General features: G+C 53.1%; 1 protein-coding gene across 3 annotated transcripts in view; it reads right to left on the bottom strand.

Moving 5' to 3' along the window:
• The window catches only part of EPHA10 (EPH receptor A10), a 44,358-nt gene extending 18,014 nt beyond the window's left edge, over positions 1-26,344 (bottom strand). The window contains exons 1-5 of one of the 3 annotated variants that reach the window (XM_051832034.2): positions 26,177-26,344; positions 23,984-24,048; positions 22,291-22,969; positions 16,970-17,125; positions 16,179-16,529 (exon numbers count right to left, since the gene is read on the bottom strand). In XM_051832034.2, the coding sequence (XP_051687994.1) occupies positions 16,179-16,529; positions 16,970-17,125; positions 22,291-22,969; positions 23,984-24,048; positions 26,177-26,282 (1,357 nt within the window). In that variant the 5' untranslated portion in view covers positions 26,283-26,344. The remainder of the gene's footprint in view (positions 1-16,178; positions 16,530-16,969; positions 17,126-22,290; positions 22,970-23,983; positions 24,049-26,176) is intronic. The other 2 variants (XM_051832033.2, XM_051832035.2) reach the window with 2 other exon arrangements.
• Between the last annotated feature and the right edge of the window lie 437 nt (positions 26,345-26,781).

Raw genomic sequence — 26,781 nt, 5'->3', positions numbered from 1 at the left:
GGCACCAGGGTGTGGCCTGGGGCGGGGTCAGTGAGAGCCTCCTCTGCCCACGGCTTGCACCCCAGCCACCCTCACAGTGGCTGGTTCTTGTCCCCCAGGCTGTGTCTATGTTTTCTATGATTTGGGGACGGGAGGCCAGCGACTTAACTCTCCTCATGGTCTGGTCAATGTGGAAATATGCTCAACAAACTGGAAGTAGAAGGAATTTATCCTCAAAGTAATACAGGCCATACATGAACAGCCCGCAGTGGATGTCACAGTCCGCGGCAAAAGGCTGGCAGCTTGTCCTCCAAGATTGGGACACAGGCAGGGATGCCCACTCTTGCCACTTCTACTGCTAGTACAAGCAGGTCCAGCCAGAGCAGTGAGAGCAGAAAAAGAAATGAAAGGAGGCAGCGAATTCAACTCTGCTCACAGATGATGGCATCTTATCTGTAGATAAGTCCCATAAAAAAAACTTTGGAACTAATAAACACAGTAAAGTTGCAGGATACAAAACCAATGCACAGAAATCAGTTGTGAGTCTGTACATTACCAATGAACAATTCAAAAAGGAAATTAAGAAAATGGTTCCATTTACAATAGCATCGAAAAGAACAAAATACTTAGATATAAACTAACCAAAGAGGCAAAAGACTTGTATTCTGAAACTAGAAAAGACTGCTGAAAGAAATTACAGAAAATACAAATAAATTGAAGGACATGCTGTGTTTCTGGCGTAGGATGCCTCATATTGTTAAATAACCACGTTATCAAAAGCACTCTGTAAATTCAGAGCAGTGTCTATCACAATCCCAATGGCATTCTGTGCAGAAAGTAGAAAAAAAAAAAATCCTACAGTTCATATGGAATCTCAAAGCACCATGACTGGTGAGCACAACCGGAAAGCTACAGTAACCAAAGCTCTAGACCAAGGGCACAGGACAGCCAAGTCAGAAGTCCTCACGAGTGGGACGCATGAACTTCCGCCAGGGTCCCACAGCTATGCGACGCGGGGAACAACAGCCTCTTCGCCAAGCGGCCCTGGGAGAGCTGCATCACCACGTGCAAAAGAATGAACCTGGACCCTCCCTTTATGCTGCACACAAAAATCAAACCCAAAATGCATTAAAGACCTAGACAACAGACCTGGAATTGCAAAATTCCTAGAAGAAAACAGAGGGAATGATTCGTGCCACTGGATTTGGCGATGGTTTCTTGAATGTGCCACCCAAAGCACAGGCAACAAAACCAAAAATAGACAAATGGGACTCCATCAAACTTAACAACTTCAGCACAGCAAAGGAAACAATAAACATAGTGAAAAGGCAAGGTACAGGATAGGAAAAAAAATTTACCCCCCATATATTTAAGGAGTTAATATCTGGAGTATATAAAGAACTCCTACAACTCAATAACAAAAAACCCGAGTAACTCAAATGAAAATGGGCAGGCATTTGGTCTTGCCATTAAGACACCCACATCTTACACTGGAACACCTGGATTCCATCCCTGGCTTTGGCTTCTGACTCCAGCTTCCTGTTAACACAGACCCCGGGAGGTGGCAGGTGATGGCTCAAGTGATAGGGTTCCTGCCACCCAGGGCGACCCACCAGAGTTCCTGGCTCCTGGCTCCTGGTTTCAGCCTGGCCCAGCCCCAGCTTCTGAGAGCATATGGGGAGTGATCCAGCAGATGGGAGAGTCCTCTCTCACTCTCAAACAGATAAAATAAATGTTTTTAAAAGATTTTTTTTATGTATTTATTTGAAAGGCAAAATTGCAGGGAGAGAAAGGAGAGACAAAGAGAGAGGTCTTCCATCCACTGGTTCACTCCCCAAATAGCTGCAGTTGCAGAACTGGGCCAGTCCAAAGCCAGAAGTCAGGAGCTTCTTCTGGGTCTCCCACGTGGGTACAGGGGCCCAAGGACTTGGGCCATCTTCTACTGCTTTCCCAGGCACATTAGCAGGGAGCTGGACAGGAAGTGGAGCAGTAGCTCTCAAACTGGCACCCAGTTGGCAGCTTTACTCACTTTGCCACAGCACTGGCCCCCAAATAAATAATTTTTAAAGTTTTAAATGGACAAAGGAGACAAATAGACATTTCTCAAAAAGAGGATACACAATTAGCCAACAAGCACATGAAAAGATACTTAACATCACTAATCATCAGGAAAACACAACTCGAAGCCACAATGAGCTCATACCCTTTAGGATAATCACTATAAAAAAAAAATAAACAGGCGTCTGGTGTGGTGGCGTTAACAGGTTAAGCTGCTGTCTGTGACTCCATCATCCTATATGAGTTCAGGTTCAAGTCCCAGCTGCTCCACTTCCAATCCAGCTCCCTGCTAATGCGCCTGGGAAAGCAGTTGAAGATGACCCCAGTGCTTGGGCCCATGCACCCATGTGAGGGACCCGGATGGAGTTCCAGGCTCCTGACTTGGGCCAGGACTAGCCCCAACCTTTGTGGTCATTTGGGGGAGTGAACCAGCTGATGGAAGATCTCTTCCTGTGTCTTCTTCTGTCACTCTCCCTTTCAAATAAATACATAATAAATAAATCTTTAAAAAAGATAAAATAAGTGTTTGCAAGTGTTGGCAAAGAGGACAGGACATTGGAGACATTGTGCACTGTCGGTAAGAATATAAAGTAGTGCAGTCACTATGAAAAACAGCATGAAACTCCCTTCAAAAAAAAAAAAAAACTGGTAATAGAGGCGGGCATTGGATTCAGTACTTGGAATGCCACGTGGGACATCCGCGTGTCACAGTGGAGTGCCTGGCTTTGAGTCCTGACTCCAACCCCAGCTCAGCTTCCTCCAGTGCATACGTGGGAGCCGGCAGGGGGTGGTCCCAGGAGTCGGGGCGCTGCCACCCAGCGGGAGTCCACACTGAATGCTCAGGTCCCAGCTTCCAGCTGGCTCAGTACTGGTGGCTGTTGCAGGCATTTTGGGAGTGAACCAATGAATAGGAGATTCGTATTCTCTCTCTCTCTCTCTCTCCCTCCCTCTCTCCCCCCTCCTTTCAAATAAAAAAAAAATCAGTTTTTCTGACATCAAACATAGAATGACCACACAATCCAACACTGCCACTTGTAAAAGAACTGGAAACAGGTCCTGGAGAGGCAGTGCAGGCCCTATCCATTACAGTGACCAAGAGGCGGAAGCAGCCCAGTGCCCGCGAGGCAGCGAATGGATCCACAAGAAGTCAGACACGCGTGGCACATTACTCGGTCCCACAGGAAGCTGGAGGACAATATGCTGAGTGCAATAAGCCAGTCACAGACACAAACACTGCACGGTCCCACTTCCACGCAGACTCCACAGGCGCCCAGCTCACAGAGCCAGCAGCCCGTGGAGCCAGCAGCCCATGACCGCCGCGCAGCAGCAGGGGGGAAGGGAAAGCGAAGGGAAGCTGCCTGCACGGTGAGCTTCCCTGGGGCAGGAGGGGGCAGCTCGGGGGGTGTCAGCATCCTCGTGCACGCTCATTGCCACCCCGCACCCCTCACGTCTACCGCACCCCGCCGCCAGCAGCCCAGAGCAGTTCCATGATCCCTGCGGCAGGTGGGGCAGTCAAGTCAGAGAATGTCCGTGCAGGGCAGCGCCCTCACACACTCACACACGAAGACACACATCCTCACACTCACCCAGCGTCCACGTTCACCCGTACTCGCACTCACACAGACGCACTTGCTTGCAACTCTCAAATTCACACCCTCACATGCTCACACTCACACACACACACAAACACACACTCATAGTCACAACTCTCAATCAATCACACATTCATATACACTCACACACGTCACTCACTCAAACCTCAATCACATACTCACAAATACTCACATATCCATAAACACACTCACAACACACACTCATATACACACACAACACTCACACTCATGCACATACTTATATATTCACATACACTCACATCATACACTCACACACTCACAAACCTCAATCACACTCACATACACTCACACACCCATAAACATGCACTTACAACACTCACACACACTTGTATACACACACTCACACTCTCATGCACATACATTTATATATACTCACATATACCCACACACATCACACACTAACCTCACACACCCACATATACTCACACACCCATAAACATGCACTCACAACACTCACACACACCCGTATACACACACTCACACTCATGCACATACACTTACATACACTCACACACACATACATCACACACTCACATGCACACACACACTCATACACTCACATACATATACACACCCCCACACACATATATACTCACACACACTCATGCACACACACCCACGTACTCACAGGTGAGGATGCCCGGGGTTACTGAGAGAAAGGTCACGACCGCACCCAGGTGCATTGAGCCTGGGGTTCCCACGAGCGGATGTCAGAAAGGCAGCTCCACAGCTCAGACACGCGTTGGGGCGCGAGTGGAGACCCAGAGCCCGGGCAAACACGCAGAGAGGAGAGCAGCTTGCAGAAAATGAGCTTGCAGCTCTGCCAAGAGCGGTGCAGGAGAGGAAGCACGGGGAGACAGAGAGGGAGAAGGAACCCGGGCAAGGAGGGCTGGGGTACCGGGAGGCAGGCCCCTCCCTGCCCTCTGGAAAGGAGCCCCACGCATGTCCTGACAGCAACCAGTGGTCGCCAGGGAACCAAACTGAGAAGACCGGGGTAGGATGATGGGAAACACCTGCCGGCCCCAACAACAGGGAGCTGTGCCGTGGCTTCAGGCAGGTGGGGACAAAGGACACGTGACCTCCTCTTTGGAATGGGTGTGAAGGTGGCTGCAGTTCTAAGCGGCATCTGTCTGGCAGCCCCACCTCAACACGCTCTGAAATTCCCGTTAAAACCTAAAGCTCCAGAAAGCGTTGAAAGCCCCTGACAGCCCCATCAACTCCTCCCAGCAGCCGCTTGCCTGATTGAGGCTGGGCAGTGAGGGGCTGCTTTTAGCGATGCTGCAGCCAGTGGGGCTGGATCGAAAACTGTGATTGTAGTGAAGCCCAGGCTAGGCTGCCCACAGCGCGGCATGCCTCCCAGCCTAAAAATAACTTGAAAAATCCTTTCTCCTTTCCTCCCAGTGTCTGACTCTTAAAAAAAAAAAAAGAAAGAAAGAAAGACAACAACCCAGTCTTTGCCAATGGGACCCTGGCAGCCATCACTCTTCTCTCCAGCCGTTCTGGAAGAAAAATGCTCCCCTCTCGCCCCCAGGAGAGCTTCGCAGCCTAAATCCAGGAAAGACCTGGGTGGTGCTGCTGAAGAGTCTCTCTGAGCAGTGGCATGGTCCCTTGTAGATGCAGACTGGGGCAGAGATGGGTAGAGGCTCCGAATGCCATTTTTTGAAACACATTTGTGGAAAAGCATCAGATGGCCAGGACATAGAGGGGAGATAGTTCCATCTGAGCCCCACAGAGACACAGAGATGAAAGTCTGATAAAATCTGGGAATGAAACTAAAAACTGAGCCCTACCACCTGCTCCCCGGCTGCGGAATGTGTGATGAAATTCAGCCAGTGCTCAAATAGAGCCAAGAGTGTCACAGACAGTAAGGGAAGCCTGGTCAACAGCCATGCCTCTCTCTCCTGCTGGCCGAGTCTAGCTTTTTATTCAGGGTCGGCTGTTACCCAGACATGACTCCAGTAAATTCTGGTTCTTTTTTTTTTTTTTTTTTGAAACATTTATTTATTTGAAAGGCAGAGTTAGAGAGAGAAAGAGAGAGAGAGAGAGAGAGAATCTTCCATCCTCAGGTTCACTCCCCAGATGGCCAAATGACCATGGCTGGGCCAGGCTGAAGCCAGGAGCTTCCTCCAGGTCTCCCACGTGAGTGGCAGAGACCCAAGCACTTGGGCCATCCTTTGCTGCCCTCCCAAGTGCATTAGCAGGGACCTGGATTGGAAGTGGAGCAGTTGGGACTCGAACCAGTGCCCATATGGGATGCCGGTGCTGTGGCTGTGTATTAACCTGCTGTGCCACAGAGCCAGCCCCTAAATTCTGGTTCTTTTGAGACATTTCTGGGTTCTCCTTCCCTTTGCCAATGATTGGTTTAAGGTTGGGTTTATAAGCTTGTTTTGCTCAATAAAAGAAGTTAGCTGGAGCCAATGTTGTGGCATAGCTGGTAAAACCACCACCTGTGAGGCCAACATCCCAAATGGGCACCAGTCGAGACCCGGCTGCTCCATTTCCGATTCATCCTTCTGCTAATGCACCAGGGAAAGCAGTAGAAGATGACCCAAGGGCTTGGGCTCCTGCATCCACGTGGGAGACCCAGAAAAAGCTCCTGGCTCCTGGCTTCGGATCGGTGCAGCTCCGGCCGTTGCAGCCATCTGGGGAGTGAACCAGAGGATGGAAGACCTCTTCTCTCTCTGTCTTTGCCTCTCCCTGTAACTCTGTCTTTCAAATAAATAAAATAAATCTTAAAAAAAAAAGAAAGAAAAAGAAAAACAACCTACAAGGAAGCAGTAGCTCTTTTCTTTGCCTAGGGATGGTAAGGGTGTGAATCTAGAGCTGCTGCAGCCAACTTGCCACCGCGAGGCAGCAGCCTCTGTGATGTGAATGGCAGAAGAGCAAAGGCAGAAAGAACCTGGATCTCTGAGGGCCTCTTGAGCACTGGACGACCGGCGGTCACTGTAGTCTTCATATGTGAGCTCAGAAATCATTGCCGTGAAAGTCAGATGCACTGAGCTTTATGTCAACCTGCACCTAAAAGCCTCACAACCGATGCAAAGGGCAACTCACACATCTTGGTTTTGGGCAAACACTGGCTATCTCATTGTTCAAGTGTAAATATAGAGAAAATATCAAGAAATCGGGCAAATGAAAGAACATTTCAGAACATTATTCTGAAACCTCAGGAGGAGCGTACCTTGAAAAGTAATTGAGCGAGACTGCCAGGGGGACCTGTAAGATGTCTATTTGGAGCCTTCCAGGAGAAGAAAGAAAACATGAGGGCCAGCGCTGTGGCATAGCGGGTAAATGGCATTCCCATATGGGCACCAGTTCAAGTCCCGGCTGCTCCACTTCCCAACCAGCTCTCTGCTATGGCCTGGGAAAGCAGCAGAAGATGGCCCAAGTCCTTGGGCCCCTGCATCCATGTTGGGGACCTGAAAGAGGCTCCTGGCTCCTGGCTTCAGATTGGCACAGCTCCAGCTGTTGTGGCCAATTGGGGAGTGAACCAGGAGATGGAAGACCTCTCTCTCTCTCTCTCTCTCTCTCTCTCTCTCTCTCTCCCCCTCTCCTTCACTCTCTCTGGGTAACTCTGACTTTTAAATAAATAAAAACATCTTGAAAGAAAGGAAGGAGGGAAGTAAGAAAGAAAACATGGCCTCTACCCAATAGGTGCAGAAAGCTGCACAAGGACGGCAGGAGGAGAACAAACAGGAGCCAGAGGAGACGAGGTAAGAAGGCAGCAGGTGGGCCAGAACGGCCTGGAGGCTAAGATCCACCTCAAAGGACCTGAGCTCAGTTCGACTCCAGCTTCCTGCTCTTGTAGCCCCAGGAGGCGGCAGTGATGGCTCCCGTCACGTGTGGGAGACCTGGATTCGGCTCCCAACTCCAGCTCTGTCGCCCTCTCCCACTGCTGGCTTTGGCATTTGTGGCCTAAACCAGCAGATGGAAGCTGTGTCTCTCTGTCTCTCTCTCCCTCTCTAGCTCTGGCTCTCAAATAATTTGTTTTTAATTTTTAAAGGAGAAGGTGAGAAACTAAAAGTGTATCAGCAAAATTGAAGTATCTAAAAGAAAATTCATGGCAAATACAAGGAGTTTTAACAAAATCACAAGAGAATGGGAACTGTAAGCCTCGCTGTCTTTGGACCATCAAGTAGGAACTACAGAAATAGAATTGAATATCATAGTTAATTGTGTGCATGTGTAGCGAGAAAGAACCACAAATAAAGCACATTGTTCTAAAGAAGCTGTGCAATAGTTGAAATGCTTACTATGTCTTATACCACAAAGAAAGCCTCAATAGTTACCAAGAAAAGAGTGAAAGTTATACAAATGCCTTTCTTTAACCGTGAAGCAGTAAAATCAGAACCATAAACAAATAAAAGCTCTTCATCTGGAAATGAAAACACAGCTTCGAAAATAATGAGAGTCGAAAGTACAAAGCTGGAAGAAAACATAAGTCTAAATCTTCGCGACCTTGGGTTAGGCGATGGTTCCTTAGATTGCACAAGCAATCAAGGAAAAAAAAATAGATGTTAGGACCTCATCAGAATCAAAAGCTTACGTGATTCAATGACACTCTCAAGAAATTGAAAGACAACCCACAGAGTGCGAGAAAATATTTGAAACCCAGGTAAGGCTTACATGGGTTTGAATTGCATCCTTTAAAAAGCTGTGTTGTCCGGAGCCCTGGTAGACCAGAAGGCAACCTCATTTGGAAACAGGAACTTGAGGTCATTCAGGTGGGTCCTAACCCCGGTGTTCTTATGAACAGGGAACATGTGGACACAGAGACAGGCACACAGAGGGAAGACAGTCACACAGGGGAGAAGATGGCCATGTGGTGTACCCACAAGCCAAGGAATACCAGGGATTACTGGGGTTAGGGTTCGGGTGATAGCTTGGCTCTTCCCCCTCCCCTCTCTTCTTGACCCCCACCAAGGCCCACATGTTTAGGGCTTGATTCCCAGAGTCTTGATAATAGATTAAGGATGGGACTTACTCCAATTATGATGTCTAAAGGTGGGGCACTGGGAAGTGATTTGCATGGATTTACATGAATTAGGCTATTAGGGGAGAGCACCCTGGCCTCCTAAAAAAAGCATAAGCATGCTCCTTGTCTCTCTCTGCTGCCTTCCCATCTCCACCATCTGAGGCCCTCATCAGACCCTCGCTGTCTGGATCTTGGACTGTGAACCTCCAAAACTGTGAGCCAAAATGAACCCCCTGCTTCCCATGTAACCCTTCCCAGGTGTTTGCAACAGCGATACAGCTGGCAAACACCACAGACTGGAAGAACAAGGAAGGAGTACCCCCTAGGACGACCAGAGAGAACACAGCCCTGCCAATACCTCACTCTTGCACTCCCAGCTCCCAGGGCTGTGGAAACACCGCATTTATTCCAGGAGACCCGTTTTCTCAGCAGACCTATACAGGTGTCTAGAACAAATACAGGTGTCTAGAACCCAGAATATATCCACGTCTGTGTTCATATAGCTTAGTGACCCAAAGAAAAGCCGGCACAGGAAAAGACGTCAACGTCATCAGTCAGCAGGCAAAGGCAGATCCATACCACAAGGAACCACCACTTCACATCCACCATGGAAGGCCATGGTCAGAAAGAAACAACACTGGGTGTTGGTGAGAGACGGGGAAAACAGGAATGCAAAACGGTGCAGCTGCTGTGGAGGACAACGTGGCAATCCCCACGAAGGAATGTGGTCCCTCCAGAAACCTCATCACCTGGGAGTGGGCATCTGGGGCAGCGATTGAGATGCCACTCAGGACACTGGCGTCCCGCATCAGAGTGCCCGGCTCTGCTCCCAATCCCGAATTCCTGCTAATGCACACCCCAGGACACAAGTGATGTCCTGGGGTGATGTCTCAGATGATTGAGTTGCTGCTACCCAAGTGGGAAACCTGGATAGAATTCTTGGTCCCTTCCTTTTCTTATAAGGACACCAGTCCCATTGGATTAAAGCCCACCTGTATAATCTTATTTCACCTTAAAGGCATTATCTCCAAACACCTTCATATTCTGCTATAGGAGGTCAACAAATGAATTTTGGAAGGATGTGATTTGGTCCATAATACCACATGACTTAGCAATTCCACTTCCAGGCCTATACCTGAGAGAACTGAAAACACATGTTCACACAAAAAGTTAGACATCGATGTTCCTAGTAGCACTTCTCACTACTAACCAACATGCAGAAACAGCCCAATGTGCACCAACGGAAGAATGGATAAATAAAATCGTAGTAGGTCCATACAGTGGATTATTATTCAGCCCTAAAGTGGAATGATGTCCTCATGCATACTACAACATGGGGGAACCTTGAAAACACTAGACTAAGTGAAAACGCAGGATACGAGAATTTCACAAGTTGCATAATTCCAACTATTGAAATGCCCAGAATTGGCAAATTCACAGAAACACAGAATAGCTTTGTGTTACTGGGACTGCAGCAGGTAGAGGGAATGGGAGGGACCATTTAATGGGTTTCTTTCTGGGGTGATGAAAATATTATAGAATTAGATAGTGCTGATTGCAAACCATGTAAATGCACTCACAAAAAACTGCTCACAAGCAGTTTTCACAACTACAAGCAAAATGTATGCTCTAAAGGGGTGAATATTACAGTATGCAAAACCTACAATACCAACAATGCACTATCAGTAAAGGGCCGGCACTGTGACATAAGGGGTTAAGCATCTACCTGCAGCACCGGCACCCATATGGGCACAGGTTCAAGTCCTGGATGCTCCTCTTCTGATCCAGCTCCCTGCCAATGGCCTGGGAAGGCAGTAGAAGATGGTCCAAGTGCTTGGGCCCTTGTACCTGCTTGGGAGACCTAGAAGAAGCTCCTGGCTCCTGGCTTCAGATCAGCCCAACTTTAGCTGTTGCAGCCATTTGGGGAGTGAATCAGTGGATGGAAGATCTCTCTCTCTCTCTCTCTCTCTGTGTCTCTGTCTGCAACTCTGCCTCTCAAGTAAATACATAAATTTTTAAAAAAGTATTGGATGTGACCAAAGCTATACTCAGAAGAAAATACATTTTTTTTTTTACAGGCAGAGTGGACAGTGAGAGAGAGAGAGAAAGACAGAGAGAAAGGTCTTCCTTTGCCGTTGGTTCACCCTCAATGGCCGCCACGGGCGGCGCGCTGCAGCCGGCGCACTGCGCTGATCCGATGGCAGGAGCCAGGTGCTTCTCCTGGTCTCCCATGGGGTGCAGGGCCCTAGCACTTGGGCCATCCTCCACTGCACTCCCGGGCCACAGCAGAGAGCTGGCCTGGAAGAGGAGCAACCGGGACAGAATCCGGCGCCCCGACCGGGACTAGAACCCGGTATGCCGGCGCCGCTAGGTGGAGGATTAGCCTATTGAGCCGCGGCGCTGGCACATTTTTTTTTTTTAAGAAATTATAGGAAGCTGGGGCAGGTGTGTGGTTCAGTGATTGGCTCAGGGATTAAGATGTCACTTGGGACACTCACATCCCATCCTGCAGAGCCTGGGTTCAAGTCCCAGTTCTGCTCCGGATCCCATATTCCTGCTATTGCACACCCTGGGAGGCAACAAGTGATGGTCCAAGTACTTGAGTCACAGCCAGGTAGGAGATCTAGATTCAGTCTGGCCCAGCCCTGGCTGTTGCAGGCATTGGAGGAGTTCAGCCTACAGATGAAAAGAACTGCGTGCACGCGCGCGCGCATGTGTGGTGTGTGTCTGCCTTTCAAATAAAAATTAATTATTAAAAAATTTAAATTATGTGAAACTCGTTTACTAGGCTCCAATAGATCAGATTAAAAATAAAAATGGAGTCACCCATGTGATAAATTGAAACAAAGCTCTCATTTGCCCTTCCCAGGAATCAGGAGAGAAGGAGACAAGGCCAGTGTTCTTGGCCTTGACGATGACGCTCCCCTGCTTTGGTCCTTTTATTCCCTAATCTTTTTTTTTTTTTTTTTTTTTTTTTTTTGACAGGCAGAGTGGACAGTGAGAGAGAACAGAGAGAAAGGTCTTCCTTTGCCGTTGGTTCACCCTCCAATGGCCGCCGCGGCCGGCGCACTGCAGCCGGCGCACCGTGCTGATCCGATGGCAGGAGCCAGGTGCTTCTCCTGGTCTCCCATGGGGTGCAGGGCTCAAGTACTTGGGCCATCCTCCACTGCACTGCACTCCCGGGCCACAGCAGAGAGCTGGCCTGGAAGAGGGGCAACAGGGACAGAATCCGGCGCCCCGACCGGGACTAGAACCCGGTGTGCCAGCGCCGCAAGGTGGAGGATTAGCCTAGTGAGCCGCGGCGCCGGCTTATTCCCTAATCTTTACAAAAAGGGAGCTCCAAGTAGCCTGACGTCAGCCAATCAGTTACTCTCCTACTGTTCTGCCTCCCAGGCCTTGCCTGACAAGGAAAGACTGAAATAACCAATCCGATTTCTGGTTTTTGTTTTCTGCTTTTCCCAGCCCTTCCCTGTCCATAAAAACAGCCCCTCTGTCCTGCCCATCTTATTCTATTCCATGGAATTCCATGTTGCTCGGTTCTAGGATAGAAAAAGATTAAAACAGAAATAAATAAGCACTGAACCCAACTACAGAAAGACTTCAGAAAAGCAGGGAGGTGGCATTAACACAGATAAAATCACAAAAGAAGTGAGGAAGTAAAGAGTCATGGAACCGACAGGTTCGAGAGCTGATTCTTTACCATAAGCAAGAAAAGGTGACTAAGGAAGAAGAGACAGCCCATGAGCGATGACTTGAAGACAGATGCCGCAGCAACTCCGGGGGCTGGGGAGGGTTTTAAAGCACAGATTTCTAACACTGAAGTAGAAAAAGATAATCAAAGGTTTTTCTGGAAAGCACAAATTTATCAAAATTGATGCAAGAAGAAATAAAGGAAAAGACTGAGAATATCACCAAAGAAAACACAGGGTCCAGGAAGTTTCCCGGGCAGCTTTTCATGCCTCCATGGAATGGACACAAGGTTACCTTACAACCTTAGTGGAGGGGCCAGCGTTGTGGTGCTGTGGGTTAAGCCATCCCATGGGACGCCCTCAGCTCATCTCAGGGCGCCAGCTGGAGTCCCTCCTACGCTGCTTCAGACCCAGCTCCCTCTGACTGTGTCTGGGAAGCAGCAGATGATGGCTCAAGTACTCGAGTCCCTGCCACCCACCTGGGAGACCTGGCTTCACCCTGGCCCAGCCCTGGCTATTGCTGCCATTTGGGGAATGAACCAGTGGATGGAAGATTATTCTTTCTCTCTCTCTCTCTCTCTTCCTCTTTTTCTCTCTCTCCCTCTCCCTTTCAAATCAACCTAAAACTTAAAAATATGAAAAAAAAAATTAAAATTCATTGGAAAGTAGAATTAGAAGATAAATTTATTTTGGTGCAAAAAAACCTGAAATTCATGTACATCAGGGTATTCAAAAAGTTTATGGAGGGGCTGGTGTTGTGGTATAGCAGTATAAGCCTCCACCTGCGATGCTACATCCCATATGGGCACTTGTTCGTGTCCCAGCTGCTCCACTAGCAATCTAGCTCCCTACTAATGGGCTTGGGAAAGCAGCAGAAGATGGCCCAAGTGCTTGAGCCCCTGCACCCATGTGGGAGGCCCGGATGAAGCTCCTGGCTCCTGGTTTTGGCTTGGTCCAGCCCTGGTCATTGCAGCCATTTGGGGAATGAACCAGCAGATGGAAAATCAATCTCTCATCTCTCTCTCTCTCTCTCTCTCTCTCTCTCTCTCTCTCTTTCTCTCTCCCTCTCTGTAACTCTGCCTTTCAAATAAATAAATCTTTTAAAATGAAAATTTTAAAAGTTCATAGAAAATGCATATTTTAACTATGCAGGGATTTCACCTTTTGGGGGTACCAAAATAAAATTACGTTCTAATTCCATTTTTCCACTAGTGGTCCCTCACAGAGAATTGTGCAGGTATATATAACCGGTCCAGAGGCCGGCGCCACGGCTCAATAGGCTAATCCTCCACCTAGCGGCGCCGGCACACCGGGTTCTAGTCCCAGTCGGGGCGCTGGGTTCTGTCCCAGTTGCCCCTCTTCCAGGCCAGCTCTCTGCTGTGGCCAGGGAGTGCAGTGGAGGATGGCCCAGGTGCTTGGGCCCTGCACCCCGTGGGAGACCAGGAGAAGCACCTGGCTCATGCCATCGGATCAGCGCGGTGTGCCAGCCGCAGCGCGCCAGCCGTGACGGCCATTGGAGGGTGAACCAACGGCAAAAAGGAAGACCTTTCTCTCTGTCTCTCTCTCTCACTATCCACTCTGCCTGTCAAATAAATAAAAAAATAAATAAATAAAATAACTGGTCCAGAGCAGAGAAAGAAGTGCCTCCCTAATGCCTTTTCCAAAGCCAGCATTACCCCAGTGCCAAACTCTGACAAGGAACACAAAACACACTCGACTAATCTCTCTTATAAATGCAGATGGAACAATCTTCTAATATAAGCAAATGAATTCAGCAAACTATTATAGGAATAATATGCATTTACTCATAGCCAGTGGGGCAGAGTCCAGGAATGCAACAAGTTCACTTTGAACAATCCATTAATAGAATCCATCATACTGACAGGTCAAAGGAAAAAAAAACATGTAATCATCTTGAAAAATGTCTAAGCAGCATTTTACAAAATTAAGATCTATTCCTGATTTAAATTAAAAAAAAATTCAGCCAAAAGCAGAAGCAAGTAATGGTCTACGGCAGGCTACAGCACAAATCTTTGGGGGCAGACAGACTGCGATCAAAGACAAGCAGCCCTAGGCCTCTCCAAACTCAGTGTCATCATCTGGGGGATGAACACTGTTCCATCTCAATAAATTAATGCAGGAAATCATATCGCACAGTGCCAAGCTCAGAGCAGCACTCATGGAAGCTCAGTATTTTTATTAATAAAATGGATAGAGAAGAAGTCTCCGTTGATGCCAAAACAGCAGTTAGGATTGCTGGAATGACATGCCAGATGAAAGCTGGGATGGGCACGGACAGGAGAAAAAGCCTGAAGGTGTAGACCCCAAGATATTAATCGCTGTTTACGTCTGTGTAATGGGACTGCTGTCTTTCTCTTTTTCTATATGGGTCTTAAAAATGTAAATGCAGAGGCAGGTGCTGTGTGCACCAGGCTAAGCCACCACTTGCTGTGCTGGCATGCCGTGGCAGAGCACCAGGTCCAGTCCTGGCCATTCTGCTTCCGACCCAGCTCCCCGCTAGTGTGTCGAGGAAGGCAGTGGAAGATGGCCCAAGTGCTCGGGCTCCTGTCACTCATGCGGGAGACCCATGTGGAGTTCCTGGCTTCCTGGTTTTTGTTTGGCCTAGAACTGACTGTTGCTGCTATTTGGGGGTGAATGCATGAAAAGATGAGCTCTCTTTCTCTTTCACTCTGCCTTTCAAATAAATCATTCCTTTTTAAAAATGTAAATGCAATAATAGCTCATGTTGTATTGCAATAGAGAGTGAACAACAGAAGTGTTGCTTCAGAAGAGCAGGCAAATTGGGTGGCAGAGAAAAAAATGGATTAAAAACTAAAAATGGTGAAAAAGGAAGTGGGAAGATTTGAGGAGCAGAAAATGGGTATGCCACCTAAGGCTTGGAGGTGTTCTCAAGAGGTACACTCAGAGGCGGGAGTGGGGGGGGGGGGCTGGCGCTGTGGCATGGTGGTAGGTAAAGGCGCCGCCTGCAGTGCTGGAATTCCATATAGGCACCGGTTCAAGTCCCAGCCGCTCCACTTCCGATCCAGCTCTCTGCTATGGCCTGGGAAAGCAGTAGAAGATGGCCTGAGTCCTAGGGCTTCTGCACCCGCATGGAAAACCCAGAAGAAGCTCTTGGCTCCTGGCTTTGGATCGGTGCAGCTCTGGCCATTGAGGCAATTTGGGAGTGAACCATTGGATGGAAGACCTTTCTCTCTCTCTGCCTCTCCTCTATGTAACTCTCACTTTCAAATAAATAAATAATTTTTTTTTAATAAAGAGAAAGAAAGTGTACCCCAGCCAAGAGCAAGGAAAATCTAGTATAGCAGAAAAGGTTGCAGGTCTCACTGGTGCATCTCAGTCCCAGACTCGGCAAACCACGGAGCCTACTGCGTCCCCGCCCCTCTCCGGGGCCAGGAAAGAGGGTGGCCCTGGAGGGCGCTGAGGGATGGAGGCAGGGGACACGCGGTGGGGCCCCGCTTTCTGAGCCAGAAACAGGGGCAGCGATTCGGCCTCCTGCGGACATTTCTGAAGACCGAGGGCAAAAGCTTAAGGGACCCTGGGCCTTGTTTTCTCTGGGAAATCAGAGGCGAGGCCGTCTGTGGGGTTGCCTGGGGACGAAGGACGCTTTCTGTGAGGTGGTCAGGAGGAAAGGGCGCAGCGAGAGTTGCCCGCGCGCTGGGCAGGACGCTGGGCCTCGGCCGGCGTCCCCAGGGTCACCTGCGGTCAGTGAGGGTGGCTGTGCGGTGGCTGCGGTGGGGTGGGCGGGGCTGGCCTGGTTGGTGGGGAGTGCGCGCCACAGCAGGGGCCAGTGCCGCTCGGCCTTGGTGCGCAGGGCAGCCTTACCCCCGGGCCCGGTGGAGACGGTGACCTGCGCGTAGGTGGCTCCCGCGGCGGCCGCTGGGCCCGAGACGCCGTTGAGCGCGGCCACGCGCACGGTGTAGCGCGCGCCGGGCCGCAGGTGCAGCAGCGTGGCCGCGCGCTCGCGCAGTCCGGCCTGGCGCGGCACGAAGGCCACGCGCGGCCCGCACGGCTCGCACGCGCCCCCCGGGCCGTCGCGGCCGCAGCGCAGGCACAGCAGCGAGTACGTGACGTCCGAGCGGCCGCCGGAGTCGGCCGGCGGCAGCCAGCGCAGCCGCAGCGCCAGCGGCGAGCGGCTCAGGCTGTACTGCAGGTCCCTCGGCGCCGACGGCGGCCCTGCGGCGACATAGAGCGGGCGCGGTCGGGGTTGGGGGGTGGTTGGAGCGGCGTGGACGGGCGGAGGGCGGGGCGCGAGGGGCAGGGCATGGCGGCCGGCGGGTACGGGGTGGGAGAGTGGGAGGTGTCCGGGTGGAGGTCAGCGAGGGGGCGGGGATAGACCGCAGGGGCCAAGCACGGAGGGTGACAGTGGGCTGCGGTGAGGGCGTACACTCGCCCGAGAATCCCAGCCTTATCCCTCTGTCTGGACGCTCTCGTCCCGGTTCTCCCAAACCCAGCCCCGGTCCCCTTCGCCCACCCCGGGGTCCCCTCCCTAACCCAGCCTTCAGGGTCGCGGGCCCCTTGTCCACCCTCAGGCCCTGCAGTGCAGGGCCCCTGCCCTCCTGGCGCCTTTCCCGACGGCCCCCCACCGTGCACCATGCAGCCAGGAGGGCACTCACGGGTGCAGGAGGCCGAGGGCGGGTCGGTGGGCGAGCGCGCATAGCTGTCCTGGCACACGCAGAAGGTGGAGGCGTTCTCCAGGGCCCGGCTGTGCTCGGGGCAGGGTGAGCAGAGCGGCCGCCGCGGGGACACCTTGTAAAACCCTGGGGGACAGGCTGCCGGGAGGAACGGGTAAGGAGGGGGCTCCTCCACAGCTTCCCCCCGCCCTTTCCTGCCTGCCCCCACTCGGGTGATGGCAGAGTCAGGGGCTCCGTTCCTCCCGCGGGACCCCTGGCCGGCATCCCCGGGCCCCTGGTCAATGCCCAGGGCCCATGTCTTACTTCCCCCAGCTCATTTAATCCTCACAGCCACCTGTGAGGTCTGCGCTTTAGCCCCATTTGTAAGATGAGTAAATGAAGGCCCAGAGAGGTTAAGTGAGCTGCCCAGTGTCCCACAGCTAGGATTCCAGCCTGAGTCCCAGCCCTTCCGCGCTAATGAAAATGAGCCCAGCCTGCAAGGGCTTGTGCCAGTGTGACCCAGGGACTGACACAGGCACACACATCCCACCCCAACCCTCACCCCCCCACACACACATACTCATTGCTGTCAAAACCCATCCTCCCAACACCCTGTCACTCAGGGTTATAGCGTCGTAGGTCCCCAACCCACAGCCCCAGTTCCAGTCTGAAAGTGGAGCCAGCCAGGTGTGGAGACGGGTGGAGGGAGAAGAGGCGACAGCTCTCTGGACTGTGAGTCACGGCGGTTCTAGTCTGGACACCTACTCACTCAGGTCGCTTCTCTCACCTTCCCCGTCCCACCCAGGAAACAGGTTATTAACGCTTACGTCTCAACCTGGGTTGCACCATGGCTTTGCTGTGTGGCCTTGGACGAATGGGTTGACTTTTCTGAGCCATATGCAAAATACCTACCTCAAAACGGTTGCTGAAGGATTCACAGAGAGAAAACCTGTAAACCGCTTAGCCCAGCAACCAACTACATTTACACAAGAACTGTAAGAATTACTGTTCCTCCCCCACAGACCTGCAGGGAAAACAGTTCAACACCCTCTTGCAAAAATCTCTGACTTCAGCAACCTTCCCGGGGAGGCAGGCGGCTGCTGAGGGCTTCCAGAGCCCGGAAGGCTCATCTTGAGACGGGCCGCTGGGCTGGGGTGCTGGTGAGAGGGTCTCAGCAGCCCAGGAGCCTGGGAAAGTCTCTTGCCTTCTGCACAAAGCCTGGTGCCAGACCGAGGCTGGGGCTCGGGAGGCCTGGGGCTGGGTGTGGACGAGGCCCCTCCTTGCCTCTCTGGCCTCAGGAATCCTCAGAGGAATGGGAATAACCCTGCCTGAACTCAGAGGGGGCGAGGGCGCAGAGAGGTGACCTGGCCGCAGGGTCTCCCAGCAGTGGGGAAGGAGTGCTGGCAGCTCCCCGGAACACGTGCACCGGGGACCACAGCCGTGGCCGTGGGAGGTCCATCAGAGGCACCCTCTGCTTGGAGAGGCTCTGTTTAGAAGAGGCTTGTGTTGAAGAGCAGCCTCAGAAGGGGATTTCCGACTGCCAGCCCATCCCTCCCTTCCTCAGGGTCAAGGTCAGAATTTCAGAGGTCCTCATGTTCACTGCCCACCCGCAAGTCCGTCCCCAGCAGCTGCCCGAGCCGGGGCCACAGTCTTTGCTCACATGCTTCCTAACGAAGACTGCTGCCTTTGCAAACGGCGCGGTCCAGGAAAACGCCTCACTCTCTGCCCACAGCAGCCCCCCGTCTGCAGTGCCCCTCGTGCCGCCCTGCACAGGGTCTCCATGGCCAGCTCAGAGAACATCTCTGCTTGGCTCCAGGGCAGTCCCAAAGAGAGGTGAAGGTGCAAGTTTGGTGCCTGGAGTCCTCCCCCAGGGGAAACCTCACTTCCTTCCCAAATCCCCCTAGGGGCTAGGAACTGGGGGGCAAGTTTCAGAGGGAAAAACAGGGAGAACTTCCCTTCCTAAACCCCCAACAGCTCCCCACTGCCAGGACCCCTACCCAGGCCTCTGTCGCCTCTGGGTCTTCCCCTGCCCCCTTTTCTCCTGGCTGCTTCCATTCTTCTCCAAACTCTACAGCAAAAATCACCTCCCTCATGAAGCTTTCCCTGATAGCCTCCCCAGTTCCCTACTCCGCAAGCCAGAGCAATGTGGCAACACCTGGTGACAGTCTACTCTAAGCCCAAGGGGAGGGGAGGAGCTGGGCTCTACTGAGAAGTGGAGTTGGGTTCCCGAGTGTGTGTGTGTGTGTGTGTGTGTGTGTGTGAGAGAGAGAGAGAGAGAGAGAGAGAGAGAGAGAGAGAGAGAGTTTGCTCTGTCTTCCCATAGTGGGGACCCAAGCCTCTTCCTGCAGCCCCTGTCCAGCTGTTCAGCGAGCATCCTTTATCACCCACCATGAGCCAGGTGCTGTACTAGGAGCTAAATACGCAGCAGCGAACAAATAACCCAAGCATCTTCCCTGTGCACTGTACAGATGGACATCCCCCCCACACACAGGGAGAAGAGAGGCCATCAGTTGGTGAGTCCCTCCACATCTGGCCATCATATCAACAAACACCTCCATCTGTACCCATCCCCCTCCTCCCTCCCTGCAGTCCCACAGGAGGGCAGGAGCCAGCTCCAGGTAGGGGCAGCACCCACATCTCCACTCGGGGTCCCCACCCCTGCCCTCCTCAAGACCACACTGTCTCAGTCATCCAGTCATCTCTCCTGCTGGTTCCCAGGGCTGCTCCGCCTCGGCTGGCTCTTTCTGGCGCCTCTTCAGGGGGTGGAGCTATAAAAGCGGCCTATTTCAGGCACAGCTGATAAGGCACTGACTGTAGATTATTTTTAAAAATAATAAAAGCGAAAAAAAATAATAAAAGTGACTAAAAGTTGGCCTGCTTTTTATTAGCAAGATGCGTCAGCAATTCCAACCCGTAATGAAATAGTTCTTCCCCCCACCCCGGGGGCAGACCACGCCCCCCTCAACCTGGTAGCCCATGGCTCCTTCCCTAGGGCATACAAACGGGTCTTGGCCTCCTGCAGGAGAATCTTCTCTCAGCCTCCTGTGCTCTCCTCCTCCTCACACCTGTCCTCTGGATTGCCTGACTCCAGCTCTCCACCTCCTCGCTCCCTCCACCCTCGGCACCTGCTCTTTCCATCACTCACCAGGGCCACCACCTGCCGGCCTGCTCGCCCGCGCCGTGAGCCGTTCTCTCCTGGGTGTCTCTGTCTCCCTTGCTGTCATGATGTTCCGCCTTCCTAGCTCTCCTCTAACCCCTCACCACGCCCTCTGCTCTGTTTTCTCTGCTGCTGTTCTGTGAGTCTTCATTGTTGGTCCCCTGGCTTCCGGCCCCATTCATTCCCACTGGTCTCTCCCAGCCGCACCCACAGCTTCAAGCAGCTTCTCTGTGTTCCTAGGCTCCAGAACCACTTTCTCTCCACCTCCACAGGGTTCATGGTGACACCGCACCCTGAGTTCTGTGCCCCAGTGAACGCTCTCTCTGCCCATTCAGCCCAGCCAAAGGAGCCTCCTTTCTCCTGGCCCCTGCCCTCAGGGGTCGTGCTGCGTCATGGCCGCACGCCCAGTGGTTCCTGCCACTGCCTTAGTTCACACCTTGCTCTCTTCCTCCTGGGCCGTTGCACCTTCTTCCTTTCTCGTCTTCTGGCCTCTAATCCTTCCCTCTCCGATCCTGCCTTTGCAACTGCAGCTCAAGGAGTCTTTTGAAAATACAAATCTGAACATGTCAGATCCCTGCTTCAAATCCTCCCCAAAGGCCTCAAGCATGGAGCCTAAGCTCTTTATCCCTATGTTCAAGGCCCTGTGTGATGTGTCCTTGCTCCTCTCCAGCCCTTCACTCCTCACATCCCCGCGCCACACCCCTGACTTCCTGTGCCCCAACCAGGCTGAGTCCTCCCTGCCACAGTGCGTCTGCACACAGGGTCTAGGCTCAGAGCACTCTCGGCTGCCTGGCGGAAAAGGCCTTCTCATCTTCTCGGGGAGGCCCTCTTCCTCCTCAGCATTGGGTTATTCCTTCTCCACGCTTCCTTAGCTCTCTGTCGATGCACAGCACACCCTACAGCAACCACTCGTTCCCTCCTACATGTGCACTGAGCACCTACCGTCTACCATTGCTATTACGGACACTGGGGCCACTGAGACTATAAGACCCAGTGCCTTAGCTCCAGAAGCTCCAAGGGAGAGCTGGAGACACAGACGGAGACCCCTGCATGCCACGGGGTCAGCACAGGGGCTGCAGCTAGAGCGTGGAGATGGAGCCCAGCCATATCTGGAGGGTTTGGGAGGGCTCGTGCTTCTCCGGCCCTTATTGAACAACAGTTTCCCCAGGAAGAGATGGGGCATGCATGGACACATGTGATAAGCCCCCAGTGAGAATGCAGCTGGCTTGCTCTCAGTTTCTATTGATGACTGAACAAAGGAAGAGAGAGTCCCTTCCTCATCACTTCTTTGGGTCTCCCTCAGTTATGACACATCTCACTCGCCTGTGATTTGTAGATGTTCTGTGTCTAGACTGAGCTTCCCAAGAGTGAGGGCCAAGTCTGATTCATTTCTGTCACCCTGGTACCCAGAAAAGACCGGCATTGGAAAATGTGTCACTTGATCTCTCTACATGAAGTATACACATCCATAGCCACATGTTTCCTCTGAGTCTCCAAAGCCACAGACAAGGAGGGAGGAAAGATCTGTTCCCACGCCCCCGCAGACCAGAGAACCCAGCCAAACCCTCAACACCAAGGCTCCTTCCAGTGGCTCCAGTTCAAGTGTCCTGTGAGATCTTAGTAACCGTCCAGTGCACCTGCCAATCTCAAACTCAAGAATCAAGTCCCTTCCTATCCCCTGCCAGCCTCTGACTTGCATATCATCAGCGACCAGGAGTTCACTTCCTAGAATTCAACAAGTCCCACTGGCCCGAAGCTCAGGCTGCAGTAGAGTTCCTTACACATAGGCGAGGCAGCATGGAACCCTGAGAAGACCTTGCGAGCTGGGCAAACCTGGCTTCACATCCTGGCTCCCCATTTGCTCACTCAGGTGTCAATCTGCCTCCTGAGGTTGTGTTTCCTCATCTGTGTAATAGGAATAGTGCTGTGAGCAAGCAGGTCTGTGCGAGGTGCCCACCACAGTGTCTGAAATACAGGTCCCCAGGGCCCCCTAATCTGTTACTCATCCCTCTCCATGAAACCCACTGGAAACCACAAATGGTCAGGACCCCCGCCCCCAGAGCCAGGAGCTTGCACTCCCTCTCCCGTCTCTTCCATCCAGGGCACTCTCTCCTCACTGCCACCTGCGCGTTAGACTCCCACCCCGCACCCCCAGAGGGCTGGATACCTTCACAGATGTCGCCTCGCTCCTGGAATCCGGCACTGCAGCTGCAGCGGCCCACAGGCACCAGCCACTCGCCATCGGCGCCGCAGTGCATGCGTGGGGGGCTGCCGGGCTCCCCTTCCGAGTGTGCCACGCACGTCCCGGTCACTTCCACCAGCGTGGAGAAGGCGCTCTCGGCCGCGGTGGCCGGGAACGCCGCCAGGCCCCGCACGGTGGCGCGGCACTGCTTGTAGTAGACGCGCACCGAGACCAGTGCCACGCATGCGCCCACGTCCTGGAAGGCCAGGTGGAAACCCCGCCCGTTGAGCGGGCCGATCTCGCGCACCTCTGTGTTCAGCTTCATCTTGCGCTCTCCCAGGTCGCCCTGCGTGAAGCTCTCGTCCGCCGCGATCGTGTCGATCTTGTGGGGCCGGCTGCCGCCGAGGCGGGGACGCCCTCGGCCCGCGTCGGCCTCGCTCTCCAGATAGTAGACGTTGAAGGTCTCCTTGCAGGTGCCCGCGGCGCCGGGGATGCTGCTGCAGTCTCGCAGCGTGAACTGTAGCTCCACGAAGATGCGCTGCCCGCGGCCGCGGCCGATCCAGCCAGTCTGCAGCCAGTTGTCCTGGTTGGGCTCCAGCACGTTGCACACTTGGTACGTGCGGATGGGACGGTCGTGTTCGTCCACGCCGCTTATCTCCTCCCACTGGGACAGAGTAAAGCGGAGGACAGCTGAGAGCCAAGGGGCCCGCAGGAGGTCCTGCACTGGCCGTGGCTCGGGTGGACACCACCTTCTCCCTCCTGTTGCCCTCTCCCACACCCCCTCCTACTTGACCATGCACACTCCTGAAATTATAAAATGCAGAGCTGAGAGAGACTTTGGAAATAAGTGAGTCCAATCCTTTTTAGAGGGGAAAGTCAGGCCCCAGAGGCAGGGCGACTTGGCTGGATACTGCCTCAACTTGGTGGCAGGGCCTGGATGGCGCCTAGAGTTTCCTAACGCTGCACCCAGTGCCCTCTCTGCTACAGCAACTTGCTGTCACACCCAACTCACCCCACACCCACCCAAACTCCTAAACTTCTTTCAGGACTCCAAGTGTGGTTTGCTCTACCAATCAACCATCAACTCTGCCTGGAGGATCTGCTGGCTGCCAGAGACTGCCCATCAGTAGCTCCATACAGATGCCATATTTCTGTTTTTAAAATAATTAATTGAAGATACTTGAAATTTGAGAGGGGGGGGACAGATCAAGGTCTCCCATCTGCTGGTTCACTCCCACAAATGCTTGAAATGGCAGAGTCCGGGTCAGGCTGAAGCCGAGAGCCGAGAACTCAATCCAAGTCTCCCTGGATGGCATTGACCAAGTACTGGCACCACCACCTGCTGCTTCCCAGGGTGCACATTAGCAGGAAACTGGAACTGGGAGCAGAGCTGATATGGGATGTGGATATCCCAGGTGGTCTCTTAACCATTCGGCCAAACACCCACTCCCAGAGGTCCCACTTTTGCTCCTAGATTTGGCCAGTTTTCTCTCCACTTTTTCTTTTTAACTGTCTGTTTGAATGAAGGCTCAGTTTTCTAATAGGCCCCTCTGGTGTGATGCCAGGGCTACTGCTGACCACACACTTTGAGGCAATCCGATGTGGCCCTGGGAGCTACAGGGACTGAGCCCTGGATACCCGGAGGGTCCTGGGGACAAGGACATGGTTTCACACTTACCCCGTTACTTGGCAGTGCGGTCCAGCCCAGCTCAGCTTGAGAGGCTTTGGAATCGAGCAGGACAACTAAGGAGAGGCAGAAGAGAGAAGTCAGGAAGCCAGAGGGCCCTAGGAGCAGCAGGGTGGGCTCCTTAATGGAATTCACTCGAAATGTGTGATCTGAGAGGATGGAGAAGGTGGTAGAAGATGCAGACAGGGTTTTCCCAGTCTACAAATCCCCAGTCTACAAACAGATCCAGAGCTGGAACCACAAGAAGCCTGTGTTGTCTGTAATGAGTTCCCACACACCTAGTCCCTTAACACAGAACTCTTCTCCCTTGCAGATCTAGAGTTCCCAAATCAGTTTCAGTTGTCTAAAGTCAGGTGTCGGCAGGACTGGTTCCTTCTACAGGCTCTGAAGGCAGAACCTATTTCCTCACCTTCACCCTCCAGAGACTGCTTAGGTTCCTCGGCTTGAAGGCCCCCTCCCCCAGTCTTCCAAGAACAATACTTCCTTTTCCTCTGGCTCCTCCCACCCCCACCCCCATAAGAACCATGTTGTTACGCTGGGTCCACCCAAACAATCTGAGATAATCTCTTCTTAGCCATGCCTGCAAAGTGTCTTTTGTTGCTTAAGGTCGCATTCACAGGGCTGGCACTGTGGCATAGTGGGTTAAGCTGCCACCTGCAATGTGGGCATCCCATATGAGCACTAGTTCAAGTCCTGGTTATTCTGCTTCCAATCTAGCTCCCTATTAATGTGCCTGGGAAAACAGCAGAAAGTGACCCAAGTACTTGGGTCCCTGACATCCATGTGGGATACCTGGATGGAGTTCCTGGCTTTGGCCTAGCTCAGCCCAGACCATTGAACCAGAGGATGGAAGGTATCTCTCTCTGTTTCTCCCTTTCTCTCTCTAACTCTGCCTTTCAAATAAATAAATTTTTTAAGGTCACAATTGCGGGTTCTGGGGATTAGGACACAGATTTATGGAGGGCGGGGAGTGTAATTGTTCAGTCTTTCACAAAGTTCACAACAAGCAGACTAAGCCTGGCTCTCAGTTGTGAATCCACTCAGACTCAGGGGCTCTTATGAAATCTGGGGTCCTCAGGCTTGAGTCTTTGCAGTCAAAATCCCCTGGATTCTGGGTAAAATGAAGGGTCTAACAGCAGGAGAAATAAACATCTCGCATCTCCACAGCCAGTTCCTTTCCCAGGAGCTACCACCCCCTCTGCCTTTGCAAGAACGTCAGGGGTGCTTTCACGTATGATCCACGACCCCTCCAACACCGGGGGAGCTGGGAGTCATTTTACTCCCCGGGAGCTTTGGGTTCAGCAGCTTGCATTCTGGCGGCGTTGGCCCCAGAGAAGCACCCGTGTGGACAGACCGCAAGGACGCAGCCCACACAGGAGGCCAGGCAGTGGCAGATTACTCATGTGGGGCTCAAGCCAGGCGGTGGGCCGCCGAGGTGAGGGCCTCCACCGAGGGGCCGACTCCAGTGGCGTCAGCCGCAGCCGGCAGCACCGGCGGCAACGTACGCGTGTTCACACAACCGACAGGGCTTCGGCATCGCTCGGAGGGAGGCGACCGCGATCCAGCGCCGGACGCACCCCGCAGGCAGCGTCTCAGATTCCGGCTCCTTGGGAGTCTGCACCTAGGTATTACGCCCCTGGATTCAGCTGAGCGCACAGCTCCTCTGGATGCAGAATCGGAGGCTAGACGTACGCTCTGCTGTCGCCGTCCGTCCCCAGCCCCGCCGCGCGGACCGCGCCAGGTAGAACGCTCTCCGAATTCAGCACTGCGGACAGTTCCGCGGCCGGCGCTTCGCCCCCTCTTCTCCGATCGGAGCTGCATCCCACACTCCAGCATCACCTCCGCATCTCCCGGTCTGCTCTGCTCGCATCGCTCCCCGCCCCCACACCTCCCACCTCCAATCATTCAGCCTGTCCGTCTCACCGGCCCTGAACCTCCGCCTCTGGCTTCTGAGGCTCTGGGTCTTTCTTCCCAGCCCCTCAGGTCTCCAGCCTCTGAGCTGCTCAACGCCCCTCTCTTCCCATTTGGGTAGCCACCTTCCTCTGTCTGTCCAGACTGCCCGCTTGCTTCGAACCCTAAGACAGACGCCAGTCTCTCCAAAGACTCCTTCCCTGCAGCGCCTCAGACCCCAGCCTCCTATTTTTGGGGTCTCCAGGTTCGGAGACCAGCCACTAGTCTCCTCACCTTCCTCGGCGGTCCCAGGCCGCCCAGGTCCCAAAAGCAGCGCGAGACAGAGCGGCATCAGACAGACGAGCAGGCGCAGCGGGTGTGGAGCGGCACCGGTCTCCATGGTCCGCAGACGGAGCTGTCAGTGCGGCCGCGGCTCGAGCCGCGCCAGCCCAGCGCCGCGGAGCTGCGCCCCCAGACCCCAGCCCCGACTGGGGGCGGGGTCTCGCCGGTCACCATCATCCATGGGGACCAATCGCTAGGCACCGCCGCGGGAGGCCCACCAATCCCAGCTAACAGAGCTTGGGGAGGTGGAGTTTCATAGGCCAGGGGCGGAACACCCAACTGGAGAGGGAAAGGAAGGGGTCCCGCAGATCTTCGAGCCGTGGGGGTGGGGTAGCGCTGAGCGCCGGCGGGGCTGCGGCCCAGGGGACCGGCTGGCTCCGGCGTTCCAGGGCACTACCCCTCCGCCTCTGGCTCCTGAGAAGTAGGCGACGTGGGCGTGGCTTGCGGAGGGGCGACCCTCCAGGCAGCAGCGACACTCACAGCCTCGGAGATAGCCTGGAAGCTCCCTCAACCCCAGGACTTGCATCTGAACCCGATGTCGCGACCCCCAAGCTTTG

This window comes from Oryctolagus cuniculus, chromosome 7 (genome assembly GCF_964237555.1).
Source record: "Oryctolagus cuniculus chromosome 7, mOryCun1.1, whole genome shotgun sequence".
In the NCBI taxonomy this organism is placed as follows: Eukaryota; Metazoa; Chordata; class Mammalia; order Lagomorpha; family Leporidae; genus Oryctolagus; species Oryctolagus cuniculus.
Note: the sequence above shows the minus strand (reverse complement) of the source record. Positions and strands in the feature narration are given on the sequence as shown.